Genomic DNA, 13,655 nt, shown 5'->3' with positions numbered 1-13,655 from the left:
CAATCAGCTTCTAAATGTCATTTTTTTTAAACACAGGGGGTGATTTATCAAACCTTGTAGAGAGATAAAGAACTAACAAATCAGTTCCTAACTGTCACTTTACAGACTGTGTTTAAAAAATGACAGGAGCTGATTGGTTGGTTCTTTATCTCTCTCCAAGGTTTGATACATCTCCCCCATTGTCACCTCCTTCATACAAAGAGCTAAGAATTTTGCTATGTTCAGCTGCAGTCCAGAATTGAGATCAGGTTTGTCACAGCCCAGCAGAAATAAGTTAAGTAGCAAAAGCTAGTAAGCAAAAGTAATTAGTCCTGTAGCCACTAAAAATGGTGATATTAACAAGCAATACGAAACGCAAGAGAATGCAGGGCTTACCACTAAATCAACCATCCATCAAAAATTAAATGATCGTACATCTAAGGCAAATGAATAAAACTGACTTTCAAGGTATACAATACTAAAACATTTCTGATGTCGAACCAGTAGATAGAGAGATAAATACAATAAAAGATATGTCAGTCAAAATGGTGTATTTCTGAAAACAAAACACTATGGAAATGTTTACAGTCACCTGGAGATTTCAAACAGGCAGGATGGAATAGCTCATGTTGGAGTCTGATCTGCTCTGAAAAGTCCGGTGCTGGTTGTGCTTTTAGGGGCGACCCCACGTCATTTGTTTTTTTAATTCTAACACTTTACAAGCTTTTTACACAGAGATGCATGCACAGATCTCACTGATCTGTGCATGGATCTGTGTAATTCATACCTGCTCATGCTAAAATCGTAATCAAGAATTAGGTCTATTGTTTTGGAGATTTGAAGTTCGTTTTTAAGTTCGATTTGGTGTTCCTTTTCAAATCAAATGTTAGTAAATGTGGAATTTGTATGTTGGTCTATGTAAAAGTATCAGTGTTTATCCAATGTTCGATATGAAGTGGGTTTTGAGTGGGATTCGGTTTTCAGTTTGATTTGACATTCTATTTTGCCTTAAGTAAATCTCTAAAGGCTAAATCGAATCACACTAAAAATAAAATAGAACATTAGTAAATATACCCCTGAGTGTCTACCTTTTCCCCATCTGTTTCTACAATTAGCCCCAATCACATACCTTTGCCCTATGCCCCCCACCACACACTTTTTCTTTTGACAGAACCTTCGTCCACTGCCCCCAGTTGCTCTTCACCCCTTACCTTCCTCATACTCTTCTGATGAAATTGCTGGAGTCTGCTGAATATCTTTTTGCCCTATAATTCTTCTAATGCCAGCAATAACCCTAATGGCAGTAATATTATAAATTGCAAATGCTTCCCAAAGCAAATTCCACAACTACTGTATTATGGTGGTATATATTCTAGTTAATAAATTAAGATAATTTAAAGTTTTATAATGTTTTTAAATATATATATATATTTTTAAAATAAATATATCTATTTTTTAAAAATAACATAACTAAAGTTTTTATAACTATAGTGGAAATGAAAGCCCAAATCTGAGACGCTCTCTCAAAGACAAATCATTCCCTCTTGCTGCTGGCCATGCCCCTTCATAGGCCCTTACCATTGCATTTCCCCTACTAGCCCCTTTATGCCCATGTCCAATGCTTGCCCTGATTGCTGGACATGGTGGTGGTGGGGGCACCATAGTACTTGCTTGTTCTGGGTGCCATGATTCCATGCTACACCTCTGTCTGTACTTTCATTCTTCATCTGTGTGCGTATGCATGTTACATTGACTGCGTAATAAGCAACTGCTTTCTGTGGTGCAGTTGCAATATCCGCTAGATCCGTCTAATATTTGGACTTGCGTCCAACACAAAATCAGGCCCTCAGTTGTTTAGAACTGATGGTTTTAGGTGTTGATGCAGGGCCTCTCCTATGACATAAAGCTCCGATTTTCACTTACTCAGGATTTGTTGCTTTCAGCTTACAAACTTACTTACTGTGGATTTACAAAGAGCTCTATCTAAGCCCTGATTTTTGTCTCTATCTTTGTCACTTGCTTCCTACCAGGTCCGCAGAGAGCTGTGCATCGCAAGGGCGTTTTAATAGAGGAGGGGGCCCATGTGCAGCCTCCATTTGGGCCCCCTGCTCTCTGTCAGCGCACTGAGCACTGTAGTTTCTGGCTTCATGCCAGAATCTACTGCGCATGCACAGGTCTCCGGAAAAATGGTGCCCGCAGTGTGGGCCTCCCTGGACAAAGGGGCCTGTGCGCACTGCACAGCTTGCACCTATTATAAAGACACCTATGTGTGCGGGGCCCAGGTGCTTTTTGGGGCGTGGCCTAATGTAAGGAGGCATGGCTACATCTCCCTAAAAAAGCAAAACAAAGTAGTACTACTGTTCGCAAAAAGGTGTTTAACCATATTCCATCAATGTAAATTAACTAAAAATCTTGTCCCTTTCCAGACCAAAAATTACTTTATCTGAGGATGGAATGCTCTCTACACCATAGAGAGTTTAGATGGGAGATTTAGTATACGTAATTGTGAGAATTTACACATTTTATTTAAAAAAAAAATAAGCTAAAGAAAAAAGAAGAAGCTACATGACAGATCCTCTAAAGCTGGCCACACACTAGACCAACTTACATCCAACCAGCCAACTTGTTGATTGGTTGGAATGAAAATCTGGTAACATATGGGAGTAAATAATGATCAGCAATTTGCTCCTAAATGCCAGAAAACAGATGAAAATGGTCGTTCAGACAAGTTTGTTAAATGTTTGATCTAAACTATTTGTTCAAACAACAGTTTTGGTCCATTTTCCAGCGTTTGGGAGCAAATTGCTGATTGTCATTTGCTTTCATCCCTTACCAGATTTTCATTCCAACCAATCAACTAGTTGGCTGGTTGGACAGATAATCTTTAGATGTGTGGCCAGCTTAAGATAGACAAATATATAATGGATCATCATTTTTTTGCCTTAACAATATTACCTAAAAAATGTTCCACTTGCAACAACATAGTAATATTTTCATTAACCTTAAAACTATTTGTTTTTAACTATAGAAGAGTTTTAATATAACAATTATATAATCTAATTTTAAATACCTTCTTCATTTGATTTATAATGCACAGTAACTTGTCCTTTACATCTTTGTATTGTCCAGTGAGCTTCCTCCTTAGTACATGTGTCCAAGGGAATGCATTGTTTTTTTCCTTTAATACAGCCATCTAACTGCAAAAATAAGGACAATATCAAATCACATACATATGCACAATAATTATATATATATATTTATTTATATGTATATATATATATATATATATATATATATATATATACCCTCCAACATTTTCCAGTAAGAACCCGGTACATGGGGGCGTGACCGCAGATAAAGGGGCATAGTCATGGGTAAAGGGGTGTGTTGCATGTCCATGGGGGCTGGAGGCATTGGGCGTTGGCTGGTTTAGAACTTGCAGTACGTGTTATAATGCATGTTCTGTTTGCTGGCGACGGTCAGGGCAGAGCAGCACGGAGGTCGGAGAAGATCCAGCTGTCACTCAGCAGCACTGCGGGAGTCCTGTGTCCCAGCAGCACTGCTTAACTCCTTAAGAAATCTGGTGAGTGTACCAACCCGCTAGAAAGTGGTACTGCCCTGTTTGCCGGTACAGACCATTAAAAAACAGTCCTCTACCGGCTAAAACGGTATGGTTGAAGGGTATGGAGATATATAATATATATATATATATATATATATGTGTGGTTTTGGACCGGCACTCCAATGAAGATTCAAGTACCCGGATGCACTTTCAGAGACTCCCACAGGTATCTCACCAACAGACCATATACTATATGGCTCTATATTCTCTGAGCGTCACAGCCTTATTACCAGCAAGACGTAAGTCTTTTCTATATAATTGTGACCCTGGTCAAGGGTTAAAGACCATACTGTATTAATAAATATATATACATTTCAAATATTTACACTTGAAGGGATGTGAATGGTTGGAGTTGTTAAATGTGTAGGAACTGCAATACAATATGTAATTCATTTATGTACATATTCTGAGGTAAAATATTAGCAAATTCATGCTATATAGGAAAAAAAATATGTGTACTGTTTGTGAACAAAGGACAATTCATCTATATAGACATTTATTAAATATATAACTATGTGGTAATTCTGGCTGTGACATACATTATAGGAGAAGGGACGGAGTAATATAGGTGGGAGTGATTTGGTTCCCGTCAGAAAAAGAAGGTCTGGTTTTGAGAGGGGGATATAAGATGTAAAAACATAGTTAAAAGTTCCCGTAGCAACATTTTTAAGGTGGAGGAGTGTCTGGCAATGCCAGTCCATCCTCCACTCTGAGCATTATTGGTGCCCATTTTGGGTTTCATTGCAAGAAGAAAGTACAAAGGGCCAGGGGGAGTGTGGGACTTCTCTTTAAGGGTAAGAGCATACCTATCTCCATGGTTGGTACACTCTAAGGTTTTGCATATAGGTAGGCAGAGGAAATGTAATTTATAATCTTTAGTTATGCTGCAAGGGAACCTTTAGAATCAATGGGAAGTGGATGAGACCTTAATAAGAATGATCTATCTGTGATGGTGACCAGACTTCATGCAACTGCAAGGACTTCCTAGATCCAACTACCATAATGTCACTGCTAACCCTGGGAACTCCCTGCTGCTAAGTTAAGTTGCATTGCTCACAAACCTGGCTAGAGGTCTTTGTTCCGCTTATCAGTACAATGCTTTGCTGCACTTGTGTGGTAGCTGTCACGGCTCCAGCTGCCATTGCTGTGACTTCAAGTTACTTTTCATGTTGTCTTGGCCTACCCAAACCCAAGGGCTAGTGATAACTATGTGATCACCCAAGTGGTGTATATCATGGGTGTAGGGTGTGCAGTGCACTTTGGTCCAGGGGGCCCTGCACTGCACACACGGCACCCAGGACCGATCACTGTACCTCCCTTGCAGTGCACCAGCTACCTATACTTCTCTCATAGCTCCATCTTTCTAGTGATGTATGCAGATGATGTGCCAGAGTCTTTGCTCTCTTCTGTGCATGCACCATCTTTCCGGTGAAGCATAGGGAGTTGGCGCACAGCATGAAAGGCACATTTCATCAGCCATAGGGGGGGCCTGCTTCATGGTGGGAGGGCCCATTGCACACAGCCCCCCCCCAGTTCTTAATATGCTCTTGGCTTGCACCCCAAATTTGTTCTTCGGGGGATTGCTTGGATAGCAAGTATCCTGATTCTCAGCTGAAAGGCATGGGAGTGGAATTTTTCCATCACTATCCTGCCAACACTAACAGTGGAGCTGCACCTGCCCAGCACACTAGGTTGTGCACAGGTCACACACTAGCAGCTGGGCAGAGCTACTGCTCACTGATCAGATTTTTCTTCAGCGTTGGTGGATGTAGGCTGCATTTTCAGTCACTGGCTGACACACTGTTTTTTCCTCATGTTACTGTTAAGTTAATATAACCATGGCAAAGGCTATATCAGTGTCAGCTGCTCCCTCATCTGAGAAAATAATTGCTCAGAGGGAATTAAAATTCCTTCAGCCATAATACCTGATGACCGTTTCAAGTTCACAACATGGGTTAGCATAAATAAACTGCTTCAGAACTTCAGTATACTTTTCAGAATATTAAGTAAACTAATTTAACACAACTGCCACTTCTTACTAATGTAACACTTTTTGGAGTCTATTTACTAATACGACACATACCGTGGAATTAATGCCACTCCTACTGCAGCTGTTACTAAAAATAGACCTGCCGAGGAGAGTGACCACTAAGTCACCCGGTAACAGATGAAACCCCTTTCCCCTGACAGCCCTGTGTGATCTCCCAGCCGGCAGATGCAGCAGTGACTTTCTTTTTTGTAAAAACTTTATCGACACACTTTACAGTAACAACAAGCACAACCTTTCCCGCTTCTCCAATGAGGAGGCGCAGATACCAGCAGCCAGGGTCTGCTCTAGGGGTGTTCGACCAGTGCGGTTATGTACAGGGATTTTCTCTGCCTTAGCATCTCTAACCCCTTATCTCCCCTTAGTACAAAGACCCCTTTAACACTTAAACAACTACTTCTTACTTATGTAATGCTTTAGAAAACTCTATGATGCGTGCTAAAGTGTTCTTCCCACCTTTTTGTACACAGCAGTTGCTGCTGTGCCTGTGTGTCAACTGCTGAGCCAAATGGAGCCTTCCACACATTCCCTGCCCTCGCTACTACAGGTCCCAGCATACCTACCTCTGCATGCTAGCACTTATAGAGCCACGAGTGCCAGCATGCCTGGAGATTAAGTGCCCACTGGCACCTGTGGTCCCACTGTAAAGAAAATATTACAAAAACAACAGGACACACTAAGTGATTGTTTTAACCCTATATTAAACACTCACACTTCATACTTACCTACTTCTTGAATGTGCCTTGTCCCCATGTCCATGTAGACATCCAGAGTTTTGGTAAAACGAATCCAAGCCATAACGGACACACTGTACACTATGTACAGCGCTACCCCACTTGGGATTTCACTACACAATGGTGAAGCGCTGTGTACAAAGATTCAGCGGCGGCGGGATTTGCTTCAAACTCTGAGTCAGGCCCTAAATCTCTGTACTATCCTAATCTTTCCCATGTAGATCTGTTTGGTCCAGAGGTTTTGTCTGGAATAAGCTCACATATCCTTTGCAGTGCTGAAGCCTAGAGCTCAGGCTAAGCACATGAATCCCTTCTGATACTGTATTTTGTATATTGCTATCACACTGCCTTCCCTCATAGCTTAGCCCTTTGCAGCAAGAGGAGGCCAGCTTACCCTAACACATTTCTCAAACTCATGATTTGTCAAACCCAGAAGGGTACTAACTTATTCTCAAGGGTCATGCAAAAACATTTCTTATGCAGAATTCTTTAGTAGAAATAAACATAGTAGTAAATTATTAAGAACTGAACCTTTTTAAGTTTATCTTGCACTTACCCCCCTTTTATATAGCAATTATTAATTACATGTAGAAAACCTTACAGTCATGGCTCCTGATCTGTCCTTTTCTGGATCCAAAATCTACAGCTGAGCAAACCATGCTGCACTGCAAATGGGCTAAATACAAATTGTGCATGCGGAGCAAATACTGAATGATGTAAATGTATATTTAATATACATCTATTCAAGTCCACGGTAATTTAATAAACTAAATGAACTAATAATCTCACCAATAAAAGCTGGTGTCCTTCTTTCAGACAAGCTTTCTCTGCTCCAGAACCCGGCTTAACATAGCTGATAAATATACCTCTCTCATTACCACCACTCAGAGAGATTTCCATCATGAGATTATCTCCATCTACTGTTGTATGTTGTACAAGATGACTGGTGATCCTGACTCGTCCATTAGATGTTACAGATGGACGGAAGGGTCTGTAACAACAGAATAATTCCTGGAGCTTAAATACAAGGAAAAGTATTATATACTATAATAGAAAACTGTTATATGCTGTATTGTAAAATTGCAACATAATCACTATCACTAGGGCATAATTGCTTATTATTTTAATGAATACATCTATATAATAAGCGAGAAAGCGTCTCTGTCTGCATGTTTGTCCTTTATGCACGGCCAGAGTTTTGGACCTAGCTCCACCAAATTTGGCATGGTGGTGTAGTTTGGCCAGGATTAGGTTTTTGCCTAGGTTTGAACTTTGTCAGGGCCACACAATCCCTAAAAATGGGGACACTCTTACATTACACAGGTTCCAGGGCTGGCTCCAGTGGAATTTGGCAGTCTGCCAAAAACCTGTGTGAAGGTTACAAATGTATCCTTTTAATCTCACAGGCTGAGCAAACTTTATGACTCATGCAAGTTCATATTAAATCTAGAGTTAAGTCGGGTACACACTGACAGATATATGGGCCGATCAATTGATGGCCAAAATATAATTTGACCATCGGCCAGTGTGTACTAGTGATATGTCTGTGAACTACATCGTTCACAGACATATCGCATTGGCTCTGCTGCACAGTCGATGGAAAACATATCTGTCCATCGGGCAGTGTGTACGGGCGGTACACTTGCAGCAGAGGCTGTGGGGAGGGGGCTGGGACAGCCCCCCCCAGCCAGAGAGATGAAGGTTGTTCAGTGTATATGAACGACCATCATCTGCAGATATATCTGCAGATCTATCTGTTCAGTGTCTACCCAGCTTTAGTCCTTTTTAAAGTGACCATATATATATTAAGCGCTGCAGAATATGTGTGCACTATATAAATAACTGGTAATTAAAATATATATATATATTAATCAGCCCTCTGTGTTTGCATGCAAGGGAGTAACTAGAACTTTGGGGGCCTGGGGCCACATAGCTAAATCTTAAAATCAGATGTAAAAAAACACATACATTTGCCCCCACTCAGAGCCCATTCATGTTATGCCACACAGCCCATTCAGAATATGCCACATGGTAGTACCCATTATACACATCATACCACGCAGTAGTAGTGCTCCTTATACATTATGCCACACAGTAATGCCCCTTACACTACACAGTATTGCCCCTTACACTTTATGCCCCCCCAGCAACTCACCTCCCCATGTCCCTCCAGCAGCCGCTCGCCTCCTCTGGTGTGCCATTAGCAGCCAGCAGGAATGGATTTGGTGCAGTGGCAGACATAGACAGACAGCACTGGCGCAATTTGAATCTAGCAGCGGTAGCGAGCCAACCAGAGCTCACGGACCAGCAGCCAATCAGAAGCTGCCACTGCTGATTTGCTGCCGGTCCACAAGCTCTGATTGCCTTGCGACCTGCGGCGCTGTCCATCTGCCGGTAATCAGCTGGTGGGAGGGCACCAAACTAACACCGCTGACACCCGGGCCCCCCTCGGCGGCTCTGACTGGACTGGACCACCTTGTTTGTGTGATTGGATGCAGGGGGAGTGGTGGGCCACAGAGGCAGCTCGGGCACCATAGCAGCCGCACCCCTTGCACCCATGGTAGTTACACCATTGTTTGCATGCATGTTAGCAAGCAGTGAGGTCCTTTTCAGGATCAATGCAATGGGGTTATAGGTGAGGACAATGTAAACATATAAAGGCTGCAGGTGTACTTCAGGGTCGAATTTTCAACCCAGGCAATGCCAGGTATCCCAGCTAGTTAGTTATAAATAGCACATATATATTACTGAAAGATCTTTTAATTTCGTTTTTTTATAAATATAGTTGAGAGATGGGAGACCTGTGCTTCAGATTTATGGGTTATGCAGTGGGTTTAGAGCTTGCTGTGGACCTCTATGAGGGTACCTAGCCCAATTAGAAGCATAAATTATATTTGTGGAGGTCAACGCTACACTTAAATAATATGCTGATTGTTTGTGTTTAAGGAATTGGTTTTAATGATTAAGAATTGAGGCACGATGCCCTCGTGGTGATATAGATATTATGCAATAAAACAAATACAGTATTGATATGGTCTTCATCATAATGTTGTGAATCTCTAGTACACCAATCAAGGGATAAGTGCACTAGTCCCGGTATAGTTAGAGTTAATGGATCAGTGTCTTGCACAACAATGATAGTGTAGTTACAGTATATAGCATCAGTGGGGTTGCGTGGATCCGACTGGTGTGTACCTGAGTCTTTGTACGCGTGGTGTATCAGAATGTGTCTGGTGGGGCGGCATCCCGTACCCCCCAGGTGCACATACTTACCCTCAGCGTCCTTTATCCTTCATCTCCAGGTGAACGGTGTCCTCTTCTCCGTCCTTGCCGCAGCCTCCAGTCCTCTGCTCCGATATGGATGTCAGTGCATGTGTGCAGGACACGCGCTGGCTGGGATGCAGTTTACTCACTGGTGTCTTGCGAGGCTTCCAGTTTACTGCGCTCTTGCGAGATCACGCAGTACTCTGGGCTCAGCAGATGGTCACGGTGGCTCAACTCGGCGCCGCGGGGAGACTTAGGGAGGGGGACCCGGTTGTGTGTGGGTCGTGGGGTAGTGTCTGCGTGTTCCTTCCAACGCATAACAGTTATTAAGTCTTCCTCAGGGAGTGGTGTACGCTATCTTGTGTGTGGCTATTTAAAGGGTGGTCTGAAGCGTCCGCCATCTTGGTTGTGGTTATAAGGAATATTGTATCGGTAGGCATCTTGCTTGGGGCAGAGTATAACATTAAGTATGCATAGGGATTCTAAATCTGGTTCTAATAAATCTTCCATCTGTTTAGTTGTTATTGCAGTTTCTTTATTGTCTGCTACTGTGTGTGTAGTTTTGTCATATACTGCTGGTAGTCAACCTCAGTTTCCCTTTCGTCTGGGTTGGGGGACACTGGACCATGGGGTTGTAGGTGGGAAGGTGTGGAGATGGCACCAATGACTGAAATCTATAACTCCCCCCACTCTGCAACCCCTGACTCCAGTGTAGTTTTAGTGCCTGTGGAAGGAAGACATGTTTTTTCTAGGGCTGCGCTGCAGCCTTTATTAGCATAGGACTTTTTATTTTTATTTGTAAATATTTATTTTTACTATAGGTGCTGTGAGCTGCTTATAGCAGCGCACAGTGGGAGTGTAAAGCGGCGGTGAGAGCTGCAGCTAAAGGGGGGATAGCGCTGAGCGCTTCCCCCGTTCTACACTCTCTGGTCTCTGTGAGACCATTTGGGTGTGGGGATTGCACTCTGCTGTACCTGGTCCTGGGTGGCGGGCGCCATCTTGCCGGGCTTCCTGTCAGCGGCTCCTGTGGGGAGAGCACTGAGTACAGACCACCCGCGGTGAGCGCGGGTTAGTCCAAGTGCTTTCCCCACAGAGAGGAGTAGCACTTGAGGGAAGGAGCCGTGGGGCTTACTTCAGTTTAGCGGAGGGAGGAGCCATGAACTGCTGGTTCCCCCTGCTCTCCAGCTGCAGAATACAGGATTCCCAGAAGCTGCGTGGGCTGCTCACAGTCTTTTTAGTGGGACAAGCTCCCTTTCCTCTGCAGGGTGCAGCTAAGTGGTTTTCAAGTTATTTGCTGAATCTTTTTTGTGCCTGTTTGGGAGTGTTTGCATATTCATTGCCGCATGTTATATATTTATCTATTGTTTTTTCTGGCTGCCTGCTGTGGCAGGGTAGCGCAGGAAGAAGGGGGCTCAAATGACAGACAAAAAGTCCACAAAGGGCCATACCCCCACTAAGGCTATATTTTTTACATGTGCCCAGTGTCAGGTTAATTTACCATGTGGACAACTGGATGCAGGGACATTGTGTGTGGACTGTCAGTTGGGGCCCACTTGTGCGTAGCCAGGAGGGGGAGCCACTCCGGTTATGGAGGAGCCTGCGTGGGCTCAGGTTATGAACCGTTCGCTCTCTGACTTGGTGATGTTGCTGCACCAGAAAGAGGAACTAGCTCAAGCAGCACCAGTCCTTATTTTGCCTTCGCCTCCCGCAGTAGTGGGGGTTGGTCACCAGGGCCCTGATCCGCCTTGGGTCCATAGCATGGACATCTCAGCTGCAGGGTTCAAGAAGGTATCCTCTTTTATGGAACGCTTCTTTGAGGATCCTAGGCTGCGCACTGCGCATAAGAGTCCTCCTCCATCCAGGGGCCTGTTAGAGGGGTCAGATCCCGAGGGTGAGGAAGAGGAAGAGGAGGAGGAACTCCCAATAGAGAAGGTTCTGCCTGAAGAGGAAGGTTCAGAGTCCGCATCAATTCCTCGGCTCGGCAGGTCTCTGAGTTGGGGGCTTTGTCTTGTAAACCGCTGGTTTTCCATGGCGACAGGGCTGTTCTCAGAATGGTTCCTTCTTTTCAACCGAAAGTGATTTAATCTTTCCACTTGAACCAGGAAATAGTTTTTCCTGTTTTTTCACCTTCACAGTTTTCTGGGGACCAGGAAGATCTGTCATTGTTGGATGTCATCCGGACTCTGGAAATTTACTTAGACAGAACTTTGGACTTACGTCGAATGGATTCTCTATTGGTCCTCTATGACACCCACAAATGTGGCTGGCCAGCCACAAAGCAGACTATTGCAAGATGGCTCCACTCAGTGATCTCAAACGCTTATTCTGATGCGGGGCGCCCGGCACCAGCCAAGTGTCGGCTCATTCCGCTCACGCTGTGGCAGCCTCCTGGGCGGCACGTCATGGGGCCTAAGCTGAACAAGTTTGTCGCGCAGCTACGTTTGCGTGGTGCTACAGGTTTCATGTTTTTGCCTCCAGTGACGCCCAGTTTGGACGTACAGTTCTCCAGTAGGGCAACCTGAGCGTTCCTTCCCCTGGGGGCGGCTTTTGAACATCCCATGGTCCAGTGTCCATGAGCCCAGACGAAAGAGAAAAGAGGATTTTTGGTACTTATCATTGAATCCTTTTCTCTGAGTCAGGCTAGGGGACACTGCGTTCCCTCCCTCACACTCAGTCATATTGAGTAGGAGTTATGATTTGGATCCTAATTGACCGTCAGTTTCATTATTTTTCGGTGTCACAGTGTGTTGCTTCTCCTTACCAGGCACTTTTGAAGTTGTACTGGAGTCAGGGGTTGCAGAGGGGGGTGAGAGTTATAGATTTCAGTCATTAGTGCCAACTCCACACCTTCCCACCTACAACCCCATGGTCCAGTGTCCCCCAGCCTGACTTAGAGAAAAGGATTCAACGGTAAGTACCAAAAATCCTCTTTTTTTGGATATTGGCGTTTCTGGGTGGTTGTCCCTTCTGTTGGTCATATTTGCTTTTTTTTTTACTTATGAGGCGACTGTAGTGGCCGTTTTTTACTCTCTGTTTTGGCTTTGTTTACGTTCAGTTTATCTCTGATTATTTTGCATTTTTTTGTTGTTATGATATTATCTTCGTTCTTTTTTAGTCTATTCTGGGCAATACTTTCTAGTGCCTGGAATTCTTTATCCTCTCTAAATTGTTCTAATTGGGAGTTTAGTGTTGTTATGTCCTTGTCAATAGTCACTAGTTCAGTTATATGTGTTTTCAATGATCAGTGTTATTAGGCTCATGGAACATTCTTTGAGTATTGTATTCCACTTTGTCATGAATGGAACATTTTCTGTGTTGTGCGTTGGTGTTTTCTTTTAAGCCCCTTTGGAACTATCATGTTTGTTTTGTACCAATTGAGGGTCTGTGTTTCCCACAACAGTTTCAACTCTTTGTTGATCAGTTTTTCTAGTTCAAGGAAATTGTTGCAGAATTTTTGTCCATTTTCTTGTAATGTGGATGCTGTTTTTAGGCCTGTGAAGAACGATTCTGCTGTGGTGGTTCTTTGTTGTCTTATTGTGTCTATGAGCCCCATATGTGTAGAGCAGCTGGTTTCGTGGGTTATTATACGTATAGTTGATAGATGTGTACATTGAGATAAAATCAGTAAACACACATTAGCAATATCCTCACTCTGCTCGGCCCGCCCCACCCCCCCTGCTGTTCCCCCCTCCTCCTAACAATATACCCACACCCAAAAGGAATTCATACAATCACTGATATCTATGTCAACACCAACCCCTTACTTGAGTGGGTATAAACTATGTTTACAAATATACATAACCCATGAACATATGTGGTGATACTGATTAACTACTAATATGATTTACTAGGGGTAACCACCCTATGCATACTTAATGTTATACTCTGCCCCAAGCAAGATGGCTACCGATATAATATTCCTTGGAACCACAACCAAGATGGCGGACGCTTCAGACCACCCTTTAAATAGCCACACACAAGATAGCGTACACCACTCCCTGAGGAAGAC

General features: G+C 43.5%; 1 protein-coding gene across 2 annotated transcripts in view; it reads right to left on the bottom strand.

Moving 5' to 3' along the window:
* Positions 1 to 13,655, bottom strand: part of CARD11 (caspase recruitment domain family member 11) — a 210,774-nt gene that overhangs the window by 57,532 nt on the left and 139,587 nt on the right. For both annotated transcript variants that reach the window (XM_088466877.1, XM_088466879.1), the window contains exons 15-16: positions 7,172 to 7,373; positions 3,050 to 3,176 (exon numbers count right to left, since the gene is read on the bottom strand). In XM_088466877.1, coding sequence (XP_088323003.1) covers positions 3,050 to 3,176; positions 7,172 to 7,373 — 329 coding nt within the window. The remainder of the gene's footprint in view (positions 1 to 3,049; positions 3,177 to 7,171; positions 7,374 to 13,655) is intronic.

The sequence above is a fragment of the Taudactylus pleione genome, unplaced genomic scaffold (assembly GCF_031769625.1).
Source record: "Taudactylus pleione unplaced genomic scaffold, aTauple2 ptg000066l, whole genome shotgun sequence".
Lineage (NCBI taxonomy): Eukaryota > Metazoa > Chordata > Amphibia > Anura > Myobatrachidae > Taudactylus > Taudactylus pleione.
The sequence above is the reverse complement of the archived record's forward strand: the minus strand, read 5'-3'. Positions and strand labels throughout refer to the sequence as shown.